This window comes from Pongo abelii, chromosome 10 (genome assembly GCF_028885655.2).
Source record: "Pongo abelii isolate AG06213 chromosome 10, NHGRI_mPonAbe1-v2.0_pri, whole genome shotgun sequence".
Taxonomy (NCBI): domain Eukaryota; kingdom Metazoa; phylum Chordata; class Mammalia; order Primates; family Hominidae; genus Pongo; species Pongo abelii.
The window spans coordinates 13,288,287-13,306,068 of record NC_071995.2 but is presented as its reverse complement, the minus strand read 5'-3'; the positions used below and the strand labels follow the sequence as shown (position 1 = coordinate 13,306,068).

Below are 17,782 nucleotides of genomic sequence, written 5' to 3'. Positions count from 1 at the left end.
GATAGGCAGCCAGCACAGTTGTCCTTAGTTACAGAATAGTATAATGGTTATTTTCAAGGGCTCTGGAGTCAAACTTTTTGGGTCCATGTCCAGGTTCTGCTTACCAGCTATTTAAGCAAATTATTCTCAGACCCCGCCTTCTCCATGATTAAAATGGGGGAAATAACAGAACTTACCCATATTAGGGTTCTCCAGAGAAACGGAACCAATAGGAAATATGCATAGATGATGGATGGATGGAGAGTTACTCTTAGGAACTGGTTCATGCAATTATGGGTGCTGCTGGCAAGGTTGAAATCTGTGGGGAAGGCCAGCAGGCAAGATTTGATGCTGCAGCCTTTGTTTGTTTATTTTTTGGAGACAGGGTCTCACTTTGTCACCCAGACTGGCTGGAGTACAGTGACACAATCTCAGCTCCCTGCAGCCTCAACCTCCCATGTTCAAATGATCCTCCTGCCTCTGCCCTCCAAATATAGTAGCTGGGACTACAGTTGCACACCACCATGTCCGGCTAATCTGTCTTGTTTTGTTTTGTTTTGGGGCTTTTTTTTTGGCAGCTTAAAACCACACACATATATTATCTCATAGTTTCAGTGGGTCAGAAATCTGGACACAGCTTAACTGCTTAACAGTGAATCTTCTGATTCACAAGGCTGCAATCAAGGTGTCAACCAGGATGGGGTCTCATCTGAAGGCTCAACTGAGATAGGATCTGCTTTCAAGCTCATATGGTTGTTATCAGAATTCAATTCATCAAGGGCCTCAGTCCCTTGCTGGTTGTTGGCCCTCAACTCCTTGCACATGGGCCTCTCCAGTATGGCAGCTTGCTTTATAAAGCATCAAACGAGAGGGGCTGCTATCAAGACAGAATTTGCTATCTTATGTAACCTAAGCATGGAAGTGACATTCCATCACCTTTCCTGTGTTCTGTTGGTCAGAAGTGAGTTACAGCTCTTGCCCATACTCAAGGGGAGGGGCCAAACAAGGGTGTGAATATCAGAGGCAGGGAAATGGGGGGCCATTTTAGAGGCTGTTTACCACAACAAAATGACATGTGGTGAAAACTAAATCTGTCTCTTACCCTAGGCTTGTCTCCCAGTACCTCTCTCTAGAGGTAAAGGTTATTGAGTTTTTTGTTGTTGTTGTTTGTTTGTTTGTTTTTTGAGATGGAGTCTCGCTTTGTTGCCCAGGCTGGGGTGCAGTGGTGTGATCTTGGCTCACTGCAGCCCCTGCCTCCCAGGTTCCAGTGATTTTCCTGCCTCAGCCTCCTGAGTAGACTAGCTGGGATTACAGGCATGTGCCACCATGCCTGGCTAAGTTTTGTATTTTTTTAGTAGAGATGGGGTTTCACCATGTTGGCCAGGCTGGTCTCAAACTCCTGACCTCAGGTGATCCGCCCACCTTGGCCTCCCAAAGTGCTGAGATTACAGGTGTGAGCCACCACGCCCAACCCTTATTGTTTTAATGTACATTTCTTTATGAGTGAGGTTGAATAGCTTTTTATATTTAAAAGCAACTCTTTTTTTCATGTCTTTTGCCTGTTTTCATAGTGAATTGTGTATCAGTTAGGTCACTTTTGATTTTAAGAGACAGACCCAAATTGACAAAAGAATGAACTGCTCCCCTAACTAAAAATTGTGAGAGTAGAACTTCAGGCATAACTGTATTTGAGACTCAAACAATGTCATGATGAAGTGGCCTCACTGTCTGGGGTGATTTCCTAGGTTTGTTGTCTCATGCCAAGGAAATCAAGGACGTGGACACACAAGGAGTGAGGTTAAGAGCTGAGGCTTAACAGGCAAAAGAAAGAGAAGAGCTCTGTCCTGCAGAGAGAGGGGTCCTGAACAGGCACATGCAGCAGGTTTTATAGGTGAGCTTGAGGAGGTGGTGTCTGATTAACGTAGGGCACAAAAGATTGCTTGGACCAGGTGTGCCATTTGCATAAGGTGTGAAAAACTGGTTAGAGCTAGGGGTGCCATATGCATAGGGCACAAAAAGCTGGCTGCACCCACCCTAATCTTTTATTACGCAGATGGGTTATTTACCTGGCCGGTGCCATGTTGCCTGTTTCTTTACTGTACACATGGTAACAAAGAAAAGGGAAGATGGAGCCTCCATGCTGAACATACCTGGTTCCCAGGTAGCCCTTTTCTATTGGCACAGATGCTGGCATTCACCCATGTAAGCTTCCAGTTGCTTATCTATCTTTGCAGCTCAATTTTTCAGGCTGTCCTTAGTTAGAAAAAAATAATTTGGGGGCTGCTTTTTGTTAAAAGGGAAATTCTGCCAAAGACTTGTTTACCTTATCTGCCTAAATAATTTCTTTCTGGTTCCTGTGTCAGTGAGAGAGTTGGTACTCTCTCTGCCCTCTGCCTTGAAGTAGCTTGGCTTTACTGGGAGCAAATTAGAGTAGCAGCTCTATCCCCTACAGCTTTTCATATGCCAAGTTCAGCAGGAAAGAGCTAATTCACTTCTCACAGATATCATAAAAGCTGCAGAATTGAGTCTCTTTGATTCTGATTGGCTGGACTTGGGTCAGGCCCAACCCAGTCACTAAACCAATCATTTTCACCTGGAAAACATGATGGTCTAATTATTTCAGGAAAATACTCTGTCACTTTGAAGCAGATTGTATTAGTCTGTTCTCACATTGCTATAAAGTACTACCTGAGACTGGATAATTTATAAAGAAAAGAGGTTGAATTGACTCACAGTTCTGCATGGCTGTACAGGAAGCATGGCTGTACAGGAAGCATGGCTGGGGAGGCTTCAGGAAACTTACAATCATGGAGGAAGGCAAGAGGGAAGCAGGCACGTCTTACATGGCTGGAGAAGGAGGAAGTGGGTGGGGGAGGTGCCACACATTTTTAAACAACCAGATCTTGTGAGAACTCACTCACTATTATGAGAACAGCAAGGGGGAGATATGCCCCCATGATCCAATCACCTCCCACCAGGCCCCTCCTCCAACAGTAGGGTTACCACTTGACATGAGATTTGGGCAGGGACACAAATCCAAACCATATCATTCCACCTCTGGCCCCTCCCAAATCTCATGTCCTTCTCAAATTGCAAACTACAATCATCCCTTCTCAACAGTCCCCCAAGTCTTAACTCATATCAGCATTAACTCAGAAGTCTGCAGCCCAAAGTCTCACCTGAGACAAGGCAAGCCCCTTCCACCTATGAGTCTGTGAAATAAAAAACAGTGAGTTACTTCTAAGATACAATGGCGGTACAGGCATTGGGTAAATACACCCTTTCCAAAAGGGAGAAATCAGCCAAAACAAAGGGGCTACAAGCCCCATGCAAGTCTGAAACCCAGCAGGGAAGTCATTAAATCTTAAATCTCCAAAATAATCTCCTCTGACTCCATGTCTCATATCCAGGGCACACTGGTTACAAGGGGTGGGCTCCCAAGGCCTTGGACATCTCTGTCCCTATGGCTCTGGAGGGTACAGCCCCCTCGGCTGCTTGGCTGCTTTCATGAGCTGGGGTTGAGTGCCTGTGCTTATCCAGGCATGGTGCAAGCAGGTCTCTAGAAATGTCTTTGAAGCATTTTCCCCATTGTCTTGGATATTAACATTGGGCTCCTCTTTACTTATGCAAATTTCTGAAGCCAGCTTGAATTCCTCCCCAGAAAATGGGTTTTTCTTCTCTACCACATGGTCAGGCTGCAAATTTTCCAAACTTTTATGCTGTGCTTCCTTTTTAAATATAAGTTCCACTTTCAGATCATCTCTTTGCTCATGAATATAAGCATAGGCTGCTAGAAGCAGGCAGGCCAAGTCTTGAACATTTTGCTGCTTAGAATTTCTTCTGCCAGATACCCAAAATCATCACTCTCAAGTTCAAAGTTTCACAGATCTCTAGGGCAGGGGCACAATCCTCTTTGCTAAGGCATAACTAAAGTGACCTTTACTCCAGTTCCCAATAAGTTTTTAATCTCCATCTGAGACCACCTCACCCTGGACTTCATTGTTCATATCACTATCAGCATTTTGGTCACAACGATTTAACAAGTCTCTAGGAAGTTCCAAACTTTCCCTCATCTGCCTGTCTTCTTCTGAGCCCTCCAAACTGTTCCAACCTCTGCCTGGTACACAGTTCGAAAGTCACTTCCACATTTTCAGGTATCTGTATGGCAATGCCCCCACTTCTTGGTACCAATTTTCTATATAAGTCCATTCAAGCATTGCTATAAAGAACTGCCTGAGACTGGGTAAAGAAAAGCGGTTTAATTGACTCACCGTTCCGCAGGCTGTACAGGAAGCATGGCTGGGCAGGCCTCAGGAAACTTACAATCATGGCAGAAGGTAAAGGAGAAGCAGGCACATCTTACAAGCCCAAGAAGGAGGAAGAGAAGGTGGGAGATGCCACACACTTTTAAACAACCAGCTCTCATGAGAACTCACTCATTATCACGAGAACAGCAAGGGGGACATCTGCCCCCATGATCCAATCACCTCCCAGTGAAACAAGAGAAATTCCCTTGTCCCCCTCACAGGCTATGCAATGGGGGTGTGCCTCACTTCTTCAGTGCCCCGCTGCTCAAACCTCTAAGGGAGCATACAGACAGGCGGGCTATGGGGCTCCAACCCCATGGCAGTGTCTAGGGGTGAATGTTTACAGCTGAAGCCCCAGTGGGTGTGTGTTACAGGGTGCTCTTTTAGTTTAGCTATCTATAGGTGGCTTGTGTTAGTTAGCTCAATTAGACCCCTGCCTCATCACAAGGACAGAGGGCTTTCTGTATCCTGGGATTCTTGCCTTGGTGTACTGAAGACTCGGATCGCACGTGGGCTAGGAGAGTGAGTGCAAGGTTTTATTGAGTGGAAGTAGCTCTCAGCAGATGGTGGAGCCAGAAGGGAGATGGTTTTCTCCTGGAATCGGGCCGCTCAGCGACCTGGGCTCTCCTCCAACCTCCCCAGCCAAACTCCACGTCGTTCTGCTGGTTGGTGGCCTGCCGGCATGCCAGCGTGCCTGTCAATATGTTCTTGACATCCTCTCAACATCCAGCCATTTGTGTGTTCCTCTGCCAATGTGTTTCTCTGGACATCCAACCACTGGGGTGCCTGCCTGCTAGGGTCTTGGGGGTTTTTATAGGCACAGGATGGGGGTGTGGTGGGCCAGGGTGGTCCTGGGAAATGCAACATTTGGGCACAAAGGCAGGAGTCCCTGTTCTCACCTAGGTCCGTGGGCACAGGCCTAGGTGTGGAGCCCTCACCAGGGACCTGCCTTTCTCTACCCAGCACTTCCCTGTCCCCTCTTCCATATCACCAACACTAGAGGTTGGAGGCTGCAATTCAACATGAGATTTGGGCAGGGACACAAATCCAAACCATATAAAAGATACTTTATATTTTATCATTTGTCTTTTAAAGCTTTGTTATGGCATTTTTTCAAACAGATACTTTTCTGTAGTCCATTTATCAGTCTTGTGGGTCTTGCCTAAAAAGCCCCCCTGACTCTGATTTTTTTTATTTTCCATGTTTCCTCTTAGTATTTTTATAGGTGTTTTGGTTTTGGTTTTGTTTGTTGGTTTTTTTTTTTTTTTTTTTTTTTTTGGAGACAGAATTTTGCTCTGTTGCCCAGGCTGGAGTGCAATGGCGCGATCTCAGCTCACTGCAACCTCTGCCTCCCGAGTTCAAGCAATTCTCCTGCCTCAGCCTCCCAAGTAGCTGGGACTACAGGTGCGTGCCACCATGCCCAGCTAGCTTGTTGTATTTTTAGTAAAGACAGGGTTTCACTGTGTTAGCCAAGATGGTCTCGATCTCCTGACCTCATGATCCGCCCACCTCAGCCTCCCAAAGTGCTGGGATTACAGGCGTGAGCCACCACACCTGACTGGTTTTGGTTTTGTAGAATGTTTACATTTTTGCTCATCTAGAATTAATCTTGTCAAAGGAAAGAAGTATTTAATTTAAAATGGGGGACAGGTGTGGTGGCTCACGTTTGTAATCCCAGTGCTTTGGGAGGCTGAGGTGGGCGGATCACCTGAGGTCAGGAGTTCGAGATCAGCCTGGCCAATATGGCAAAACCCTGTCTCTACTAAAAATACAAAAAATTAGCCGAGTGTGGTGGCGCACACCTATAATCCCAGCTACTTGAGAGGCTGAGGCAGGAGAATCGCTTGAACCCGGAAGGCGGAAATTGCAGTGAGCCCAGTTAGCATCACTGCACTCCAGCCTGGGTGACAGAGTGAGACTCCATCTCAATAAATAAATGAATGAATGAATGAATAAATAAATAAACAAATAAATAAAATGGGAACTGGCCAGGCACAGTGGCTCACTGTGGATCATGCCTGTAATCCCAGCACTTTGGGAGGTCAAAGCAGGCAGATCACTTGAGCCTAGGAGTTTGAGACCAGCCTGGGCAACATGGCGAGACCCCATCTCTACAAAAAAATACAAAAAAATTAACTTGGTATGGTGGAGCATGCCTGTAGTCCCAGCTACTTGGGAGGCTGGGGTGAGAGGATCACTTGAGCCCAAGAGGCAAAGGTTGCAGTGAGCTGAGATCATGTCTTTGCACTCCAGCCTAGGCAACAGACCAGATTCTGTCTCAAACAGAAAAAAAAAAAAAAAATCAGCCTCTATAGTACTGAAGTATTTTGAAATATATTTATTTCATTCAGGCCATGAAAGGACCTAATGAACCATCTCAGCCCAATATTTGCATGTACCTCTTTGACAACTAGACTTTTGTATGCCATATTCATAGTCTCTTTCTGAAGAATGCTGAATAAACTCTACCACCTTCTGACTCTTTTGATTTCCATTTTCTTTGTTCTGATCATCCTCCATCTAGTCATATATTCTCATAAGAGGGAAGAATTGGTTTGTACTTAATAAATTATATCACATTTAGGTATGCTTTCTTGAGAGTCTACCAAAGTCACCTTGATTGGAATTTAGGAAGTTCTCCCAAAGCTCAGTCATTTGTTTACTGATGATCTCTGGTTTATTCCACAGTTAACTGCATTCATTTGTTGTGGCAGACATTGTTGGTTGTACTTCCTAACAGCCACTCCCTTCCTTGCCAACAGCACTGATTTTGTTCAGGTGTGAAGTAGCAATGAAGGCAAGGTTAGTTGGTTTTAAGGGATTAACTGTGTTTAAGCCAATCATGGCAATTCCATTCCCTCTTATCAGTGAATGGCTTATTGGTGTTTATCTAGCCCAAACTTCTGGCCAGTGAGATGTAAAGATAAGTTTGTTGAGGGGGCATCTGGGTAAGGTTTTTCTCCCTGATAAGATGAAGTAGTGAGGCAGAAAAATAGGGTCTGGAGGCAGGGAACATAAGGCTGATTCACACTTCAGCTATGACAGGAAATATCCTCTCCATAGGGCATACACTGAGTAAATGACTTTGTAACTTTACTTCATCCTCTTCATTTACATAGGGTGTACCCCAAGTAGAGGGTATTTAAGCTCACAAAAACTCTGTAACAGGGTCTTTGAGCCCCTATGCACAGGCCCGCTCCCACACTGTGAAGTGTACTTTCATTTTCAGTAAAACCCTTCATTCTTTCCTTGCTTTGTTTGTGCGTTTTGTCCAATTCTTTGTTCAAAACGTCAAGAACCTGGAGACCCTCCACCATTAACGGTAGCAAGAAAAAACTCCTTTTCCTCCTTAGATCATGGTTGTGAGAGTGATGCCTGGAGCAGTTGTCTTATAACCATGAGCGGGTAAGCTGAGGGTGACAGCCAATCTGCAGAGGATGGTGGAGCAGAAGGAAGGAAAGATTCTGGGTTTTTAATGTCTTTTTTTTTTTTTAAGTGAAAGCAAGTTTATGAGGAAGGTAAAGAATAAAAGAATGAGCTGGGCACGGTGGCTCATGCCTGTAATCCCAGCACTCTGGGAGGCCAAGGCGGGTGGATCCCTTGAGGTCAGGAGTTTAAGACCAGCCTGGACAACTTGGTGAAACCCCATCTCTACTAAAAATACAAAAATTAGCTAGGCATGGTGGTGGGCACTTGTAATCCCAGCTACTTGGGAGGCTAAGGCATGAGAATCACTTGAACCCAGGAGGCAGAGGTTGCAGTGAGCTGAGATTGCACCACTGCACTCCAGCCTGGGCAACAGAGCCCAAAATAAGAAAAAAAAAAAGAATAAAAGAATGGCTAGTCCATAGACAGAGCAGCCCAAAGACTGCTGGTTGCCCATTTTTGTGGTTATTTCTTGATTATATGCTAAATAAGGGGTGGATCATTCATGCCTCCCCTTTTTAGACCATATAGGGTAACTTCCTGACTTTGCCATGACATTTGTAAACTGTTTAATGACATTGTTGAGTCACTGTAGTCCTCAGACTTATTATGTGAGATAGGTCTTTATTATTTATGTCAATTTTAGTTGTGTATTCTTTACTTGCAGCTGAGAGATTCCTAACTGATATCCCATCTTTATACCGTATAGGTTATCCCATGATGTACAATTGGCTCATACATACCTGCAAGAGCCTATCCTAAATTTTCAAAAACTTTGGGAGCTGGTTAAGAACACAGTAGCTTGAAACCAACTATGGTGGGAATATTTCCACCCCAGAAATTGGCAAATACTACAAATTAGGCCTCCCCTCAACCAAGAGTCAGGTGTTAAACATCTATCAGTACACAACTGGTTACTTACTAAAAAAAAAAAAAAGCTCCTAAAAAGCCATGTTTACTTAAAATGATGTTGGCACATATCAGACTTGTAGAGCCATTCTGTTTTCATCTTACCTAATAACAAATGGATAAGCACATTTTAGCTTGATGTTTTGTATCACCCCCCAGTCACATAATGGTATGCCTAATGATCTGAAAACATTAATTTCACTAAGCGTGGTCATTTAAAGGAAGCTGGGCATGGTAGTCACACCTGTGATCTCAGCACTTTGGGAGGCCGAGGCAGGAGGATTGCTTGAGGCCAAGAGTTCAAGACCAGCCTGGGCAACATAACAAAGTATCTCTACAAAAATTTTTTTTAAAAAATCAGCCAGTGATTCCCAGCATATCCATAATAGAAATTAAAAAGAAAAAAGTAGCCAGGTGTGGTGGCACACACCTATAGTCCCAGCTACTTGGGAGGCAGAGGTTGGAGAATCACCTGAGCCCAGGAGGCAGAGGTTGCAGTGAGCTGAGATCATGCCACTGCACTCCAGCCTGAGTGACAGAGCAAGACCTTGCCTCAAAAATAGTAATAAATAAAAATAAAGGAACCCTGTGATGAGTCCCATGTATTTGGAACCATCTTCCCCAATTTCCTACTTCAAATATATCTAGCTGGGTACCCCTGTATCATCTAAAATGAGTCATCATCTCCTGAGCCCAGATTCATTATAGTTTGTTTCTTACACTAGTCTGTATTCTTCTGATTTGTGCTAAAGACTCCCTTCTCCCCACTATTTCAGGAAGAGGACTGTTGCTACTATAGTCAGCTTTAAAGACATTTTATTGGTTATTGCTAGGTAGATTTCTTACTCTGCCTGGTTCAAAAGGCTCACGGGCACATGGGTTTTTCTTTTTTTGTCTGGAGTGGCAAAAAGGTGAGGTTACTCCAACAAGAAAACAGGCATTGCAAGCTTTCATCTTTGGTTTGGCTCCTGATATGATTTTGATCTGTGTCCCCGCCAAATCTCATGTCAAATTGTAATCCCCAGTGTTGGAGGTGGTGTCTGGTGGGAGGTGACTGGATCATGAGGGCAGAGTTGCACCATCCTCCCTTTGGTACTGTATAGTGTGAGTTCTCACAAGATCTGGTTGATTTAAAAAGTGTCTGGCATCTCCCCCACCCCTTTGGTCCTGCTCCTGCCATGTAAGACACCTGCTCCTGCTTTTTCCTGAGGCTTCCCCAAAAGCAGATGCTGCCATGTTTTCCATACAGCCTATGGAACCATGAGCCAATTGAACCTCTTTTCTTTATAAATTATCCAGTCTCAGGTATTTATTCATAGGAATGTGAGAACAGACTAATACAGAAAATTGGTACCAGAAGTGGGGTATTTCTACAAAGATACCTGAAAATGTGGAAGCAGCTTTGAAACTGGGTAACAGGCAGATGTTGGAAGAGTGTGGAGGGCTCAGAAGAAGACAGAAAGATGAGAAGGTTTGGAACTTCCTAGAGACTTGTTAAATGGTTGTGACCAAAATGCTGATAGTGATATGGAACAGAGATGGCCAGGCTGATGACATCTCAGACAGAGATGAGGAACTTAACTGAGAACTGAAGCAAAGATCACTTTTCCTATGCTTTAGCAATGAATTCGGAGGCATTGTGTTCCTACCTTAGGTATATGTGGAACTTTGAACTTGAGAATGCTGATTTAGGGTATCTGGTGGAAGAAGTTTCTAAGCAGCAAAGCATTCAAGATTTAGCCTGGCTGCTTCTAACAGCATATGCTCATGTGCATGAGCAAAGAAATGACATAAAACTGGAACTTATATTTAAAAGGGAAGCAAAGCATAAAAGTTTGGCAAATTTGTAGCCTGGCCATGTGGTATAAAAACAAAGCCCATTTTCAGGGCAGGAATTCAAACCCACTGCAGAAATTTACTTAGTAAAAAGCAGCCAATTGCTGATAGTCAAGACAATGAGGTTAAGCCCGCAAGACATTTCAGAGATCTAAGAGACAGCCTCTCCCATCACAGGCCCAGAGGCCTAGGAGGATTGAATGGTTCCATGGGCCAGGTCCAGGGCCCTGTTGCCCTGAATAGCCTCAGGACTCTGCTCCCTGCATCCCAACCACTCCACCTCCAGCCATGGCTCAAAGGTGTCTGGATACAGCTCAAGCTGGTGCTTCAGAGGGTGCAAGCCATAAGCCTTGGCAGGTTCCACATGGTGTTAAGCCTGCAGGTACACAGGGTGCAAGAGTTGAGACTTGGGAGCCTCTGCCTAGATTTCAGAAGATGTATGGAAAAGCTTGGATGTGCAGGCAGAAGCCTGCTGCAGGGGCAGAGCCCTCATGGATAACCTGCTAGGGTACTGAGGAGGGAAAGTGTGGGGTTGGAGCCCCCACAGAGAGTCCCCACTGGGGCACTGCCTGGTGGAGCTGTGAGAAGACAGCCACCATCCTCCATACCCTGGAATGGTAGAGCCACCAACAACTTGCACCATGCACCTAGAAAAGCCACCAGCACTTAACACCAGCCCATGAGGACATCTATGGAGGCTGAACCACAGGGGCAGAGCTGCCCAAGGCTTTGGGAGCCCACCCCTTGCACCAGTGTGCGCTGGATGTGAGACATGAAGTCAAAGGAGATTTTGAAGCTTTAAGAGTTAATGACTGCCCTGCTGGGTTTCAGACTTGCATAGGGCCTGTAGCCCCTTTCTTTTGGTTGATTTCTCCCTTTTGGAGTGGGAGTATTTACCCAATACTTGTACCTCTTTTGTATCTTGGAAGTAACTAATTTGTTTTTGACTGTACAGGCTCATAGGTGGAAGGGACTTGTGTTGTCTCAGATGAGACTTTGGACTGTGGACTTTTGAGTTAATACTGGAATTAGTTGAGACTTTGGGGAGCTACTGAGAAGGGGATGATTGTACTTTGCAATGTGAGAAGGACATGAGATTTGGAGGGGCCAGGGGCAGAATGATATGGCTTGGATCTGGTCCCCACCAAATCTCATATCAAAATATAATCCCCAGTGTTGGGAGGTGGGGACTAGTGGGAGGTGACTGGATCATGAGGGTGGAGTTCCCATGAATGGTTTAGCACCATCCCCCTTTGGTACTGTATAGTGAGTGCTCACAAGATCTGGTTGTTTAAAAGCGTGTGGTACCCCCTGATCCCTGGTCCCACTCCTACCATGCAAGATGCCTGCTCTCACTTTGTCTTCCATCATGACTGTAAGTTTCTTGAGGCCTCCCCAGTCATGCTTCCTGTACAGCCTGCAGAACCACATGTGAGCCAATCAAACCTCTTTCCTTTATAAACTACCCGGTCTCAGTTATTTCTTTTTTTTTTTTTTGAGACGGAGTCTTGCTCTGTTGTCCAGGCTGGAGTGCAGTGGTGCGATCTTGGCTCACTGCAAGCTCCGCCAGTTATTTCTTTATAGCAATGAGTGAATGGACTAATACAGCCCCTATATGAACTATCTTCCTCCTTCTGAAAGAAGGCTTGGCCATCTTTTGGTTTTCTTTCTTCCTTACTTTTTCAACATTCTTTCTCTTCCTTTGTGACAGCTGAGGCCTGTCCTGGCCTGAGAAGGAGCAGGTTTAGAGGTATCTATTTATTGCCATAAGTCTTGTACAAACTTTTCTTGTGGTGCTGACAAGCATGGTCTCTGTTCCATTTAAGAGGTAAGATCTGAAACTCAGTGTGGGCTTGGGACAGCCTTTTGGCCTATTTCATTCTGGACTATTCAAGCCAACCTAGCTTAGGCACAGGTGTTGTCACATCCAGCCCATGGACTTGATTATACAAGGGGATAAACCTGTACTCAGGTTTATAATGTGCTTGCCAGGCACTGCTTTCCTTCTCAGGAAAGGGTTGCTGAGGCATGGTAAGATTGGATTGGGTTCTGTTGGATCATGGGAAAATTTTCCTGCCCAAATATTTATCTTACTGCAAAGTCAAAATGGCCTGTTAAGCCAGAGTTCACTGTCCAGCTCCAGCCCTCCTCAATCCAGGAGTGTCTGGTGAACTGTATCACAACACAGTAGGTGTATTAGTTGTGCCTGCTTTTACCCTAAGGCTTAAGAATTCAGCTGATTCGGCTGGGCGTGGTGGCTCACACCTGTAATCCCAGCACTTTGGGAGGCCAAGGCAGGCAGATCACCTGATGTGAGGAGTTCAAGACCAGCCTGTCCAGCATGGTGAAACTCCGTCCCTACTAAAAATACAAAAAATTAGCTGGGCGTGGGGGTGCATGCCTGTAATCCCAGATACCCAGGAGGCTGAGGCAGGAGAATCACTTGAACCCGGGAGGTGGAGGCTGCAGTGAGCTGAAATGGCACCACTGCACTCCAGCCTGGGTGACAGAGCAAGACTCCATCTCAAAAATAGTAATTCAGCTGATTCACTTCCTAGTCATTTCTAGAGTTGGACTGTGTATTTTTCTGTCACCCATAACAGTTTCTGAGTCAGAACTACCATGTGTCTGTGAACCAATCTGAATTTGATATGGACATCTCCAAGCTGCCTACAGCTTTATAAAAAGAGTTCTTCCAGGTCTATGTGTCCTTTAATCACACACATTTTGGGACTCCAATGTGCCTGCTCTGGGAAACGCAATGCTAGCCTACGTCGGGCCTTTTTCAGTGGTGTGTTAGAAACTGACTGAGGGGGTGGGGGATCCACAATTTGCAGCATTTACTAACTCCTATGATACAAATACTCCTACCATTGTCCATTAAAAGCTACCAACCTGATGTCACTGAACATCAAGTTGGGAAGAGATGCACACAATTGGTTCTCCTCTGGGGAGCCAGCAAAAGCCGGCTGCAACACACCACGGCTTTGCACATTTTTAACAAGGCACCCCCTGGTGGAGGAATTGAGACAGGTATCCCCTTTGGGCAAATTAGAAAAAGACACCTCTTCTGGGGAGACCTGTGCCACATGTACACCTTGGTGAGAAGGCAGGAGCCCCTTCCTCCACACATAGCTTGTTGAGGGGAATGTGAACTAGATTTTAAAGTCCATTCGCCTCCTTAACTATGTACTTTTGTGCAGTGCAAAAATCAGCACAACTTTACAAGGCAGTCCTGCCACTGATTCATGACCATCCTGTAGTTAAATAAAACGGATGGAATAGAAGAGAGCCAAGTTACCTAGCAGCCTGAAAGACTACCTTATGCGGATAATTATAGGATGATATTGCCAGTTGGAATATTAGTTGTTCTTAAAATTAGTCTAATTTATAGAAGGCTATTATTGCTAAAAAGGGCCCCCGACTATACCATTCCAAGGATAGACATGATATAGCTAAAAAGACTTGGGAAATGTGATACCTACAGTACTACATATTTAGAGTCCAACTCATTAAATATATTGATCTTTAGTGATTTAAATGCTAACAATAGTCAAACACAGGCATAATGTGAATATTTAAATTTAATGTAGTTCTTTCCTATTTAACAGTTTTCTACAACTCCTATTTAGCCTACCAATTACCCTGTGAAAGTTATCCTCCCCCCTTTTTTTACAGATGAGAAACCAGGTTGAGAGATCAAATAATTCAAGGTGACTCAGAAAATAATTCAAGGTGACTCCTCATTTTAAAACTAAATATGTAATGGATAATATGCAACTGATTTCTTGTGAAATATAACATTCATGTTTTCAGATTTTCTTTGCCTTTAACTCAAGGTAAGTCCAGTTTAAACCTGTACTTTTTGTAATTAGCCAAATCAAATGATCATAATTCAAAGATGCTAAAATAGAATGCTACATAGTGATGCTGATAAATACTGTCAATTGGCCAGCAAACAGTAATGTGAATTTGCTGCAGGACGATCATTCTAATTTAGATATAATAGAAAGATTTTAGATAAAGTAGAAAACTTTTTAAAGAAATTCAACTATATCCTAAAACTTGACCTGGTCAAACTTATTCCATATTATATTCAGTTGCTCTAATATACAGCAGGTTGATACTAAAATAATGACAGAATTTGGCTGGTCTAAACATACAAATATATTTTTCCCCTTATCCTTCTTTCTTTGGGAAAATAAGAAAAAGAAAACATTACTCTGTTTACTCAGAAAGCAAGGAGAACAGCACCTTCTCCTGGACTCCGTGACTGTCAGCCATCTTTGTCATCACAAAAAGGTGAGGGGTGCCAGGATTTCACTATGCTGCTCCTTCACTGGAAAGGGAAGGAAATGCTCCAGCTGTTTTAATCAGTGACATTTATTAACATGCTTCAAAAGTGACCCAAGTGTCCAGCCAGCACAATAGCCGAGGCAATCAACGTTCTCTTAGTGTGATCTCCTCCAAAATACCAAATAAATAGGTTTAGGAATAACCTCAAATAAATTGTAATTTAACTTCGCCCAAAATTATACATCCTCTACCTGAGGATAAAGTCACTGCTCTTCCCTGCTCCTGTAAAGATACTAGCGGGAGGGGAGAAAGCTCCAATGACTCTGTAATTTAGAATTACAACCAGAGAAGAAATACTTCAAGCACAATAGAGACGTTCCATTGAAGAGCGACATTCATTCTGGAATGTTTGTTTTGAAAACAACTCTTCTGGGGGAATTCAAAAGGTACTAAACAAAGCAACATAAAGTAAGTCTTGGGTTGTTTTGCAGAATAAAAATACACAATTGAGTAGACCAGATGGCAAAAACATACCAATTACAATCTGAATGCTGTATTTAAAACCCTTAAATTCTGAAGGCCTGAATATCAACAAACCTATTTATGTTTATGATCCTAAAAAGACATTAAATATTATTAAACCCCCAACTTCCAAAACATAGAGAGACCCAGCAAACTGGGCTAGTGGTATCTCAGTACACAGTCACACATGACTAGACTAGACTAGACTAGACTAGACTAGACTAGACTAGAGATCTGAGTTTGCAACCAAATACAAGAGGTCTTTAGGAGCTCAGGCTAAGGGAGGCACTTTATTCAAATGCATGGCCTGAGAGAAGAGAGAAAGTACCTTGTAATCTTAAACTATGTGGTCCATCGCATGTTCTACCTCAAAGACAATCTAGACTACGGTATCTCCTCTTCAACTGCCAGTTCAGAACAAAATATACTTTATTTGGAAGCTAAATATTTGCTTCACTCAAGTGAAGAATAATTTAGCAGCGACAGAGAACACAACTCCTGTTTTAACCATGGGAAAGAGAAGACAGAGTGATAAGTATCTCGCTGGGGGAATCAAAAGATTTCTGGGTCTGTCTGGGTATATCATATTATGAGCTTGATTCTTCAACCGTCACTCCATTTGGTAGTCAGGAAGAAAAGTAAAAGTGTAGCTGCAAGGGGAACTGGAAAGAACTACCCTGCCCTTCTGCACCCCAAGCCAGGCCCACTAGCTGTGGTGCTGTGCACAACTCCAGTTCCAATGCTTCCCTCCACAGTGGAGGCATATCCAGGGCTGAACCAGATACACGCCCACAGTGTGTTTCTGGCTCAGAGCCTGTCAGGAAATTCAGGTCTGGGAAGAAACTAAGTGTTCTGGTGATGGCTACGGTCAGTAGATCTACCAGCAATTTGTCCCTTTTTTTGTTCCAGATTTTAAGGCAGAAACTCAATCTCAGCAGCTAATTTCATCCAATTTTCTTCAGAAACATTCTCCAATTTAGTTGAGTACATAAGAAAAGTGTGTGAACATTCACTCCTGTCCTCCCCACATACATATATAGACATACAATAAGAAACATACATACATATATACCCTAGGTTGTCAATGTATGCTGCTGAAATGCCTGAAAGGTTACTTTTCACTTAAAAATAAAATTTGATGAATTATTCTGCAAGTATGGATTTGGCCCTAGCAAATTTTTATAAATAGAGTTTGAGAGGACAGCAACAAAGGTTTTAACTAGAAGCTGTCTTGAGGGTTTTCCTGATAGATATTGTTAATATGTATGTTATTTAAAACAGGCATATCCTTATGGATTATAAAAATAGAAATGTATATATTTGTTAATACATATTCACAGCTTATGCTGGAATGGCTCACAGGAGAAATCATGGTTCATGCAGAGAATAAACATTACTCAAGTAAATAAAAATAAGATTAGGTCCATAAAGGCTGAGAACTTATAGTCAGTAATCAGCTCATTTGGTTTCTCTTTGTAGGGCAATCAAAAACATGAAAGGCGGTGACACATAAAACACACACAGACATACAATTACATGAATTACATGGAAAGAATATAAATTAACCAATAAAGCAATGTGGAGTTAAGGTGCAAAAATACAATCTTCATCGATTTTCTCTACTCCTGTGTTTTCAAGCATCACAACATGTTCAATGTCATGGGTGGCAATACCAACCCAGACAGGTCTGAATGTTTGTAGATTTTCTAAGTGCTGAAAGTTAAAGCAAGATCCTTTGAGATCTACGATCACACATTTTGGTAGAAATTGCAGATTTACAGAGATGACTACTGAGCAGTAGGTAGTAAATGGAGCCAAGAAGTACACTCTTGCCCATCCATCTTCCATGGGAATCAGAATATTGGCTTCAATCACTGACTCATCTTTATATAATCTTCACCCTGAAAAATAAAAGTTACCAATGTAGGAATGTTTTTAGAATCAATAAAGTTTGATTAATCTGTTTTAAGATGCATAAAATTTTTTTTTCAGTTTAGTATCTTCAGTAAGGCTAATTTTTAAAAATACAGACTAAAAAAAGCTGATTTGGCTTTTTTCCATTAATTTAATTTAGATGAAGGCAAATGTTTTGTTTTCCTAATTTTTAAACATTTCAGTAGCTTTTGGGGTAGAAGTGGTTTTTGGTTACATGGGTGAATTGTATAGTGGTGGAGTCTGATATTTTAGTGCACTTGTCAACCTAGATGAAGACAAATGTTATCTAATAAAAGTTATCAAAAAGCCAATTTCTTCAATTTTGTAAAAAATATTGAAAACATAAAAAGTTTGTTCTGGCCGGGCACGGTAGCTCATGCCTGTAATCCTAGCACTTTGGGAGGCCAAGATGGGTGAATTACCTGAAGTCAGGAGTTCAAGACCAGCCTGGCCAACATGGTGAAACCCTGTCTCTACTAAAAATATAAAAAATTAGCCAGGCGCAGTGGCATGCACTTGTAACCCCAGCTACTTGGGAGGCTGAAGCAGGAGAATCGCTTGAACCTGGGAGG

The 17,782-nt window shown here is 43.2% G+C and overlaps 1 protein-coding gene across 1 annotated transcript in view; it reads right to left on the bottom strand.

The window, feature by feature from the left end:
• Positions 1 to 14,023: 14,023 nt before the first annotated feature.
• The window catches only part of CREBL2 (cAMP responsive element binding protein like 2), a 30,616-nt gene continuing 26,857 nt past the window's right edge, over positions 14,024 to 17,782 (bottom strand). The window contains exon 4 of the mRNA XM_002822950.5: positions 14,024 to 17,176. Within this exon, the coding sequence (XP_002822996.1) occupies positions 17,172 to 17,176 (5 nt within the window). The 3' untranslated portion in view covers positions 14,024 to 17,171. The remainder of the gene's footprint in view (positions 17,177 to 17,782) is intronic.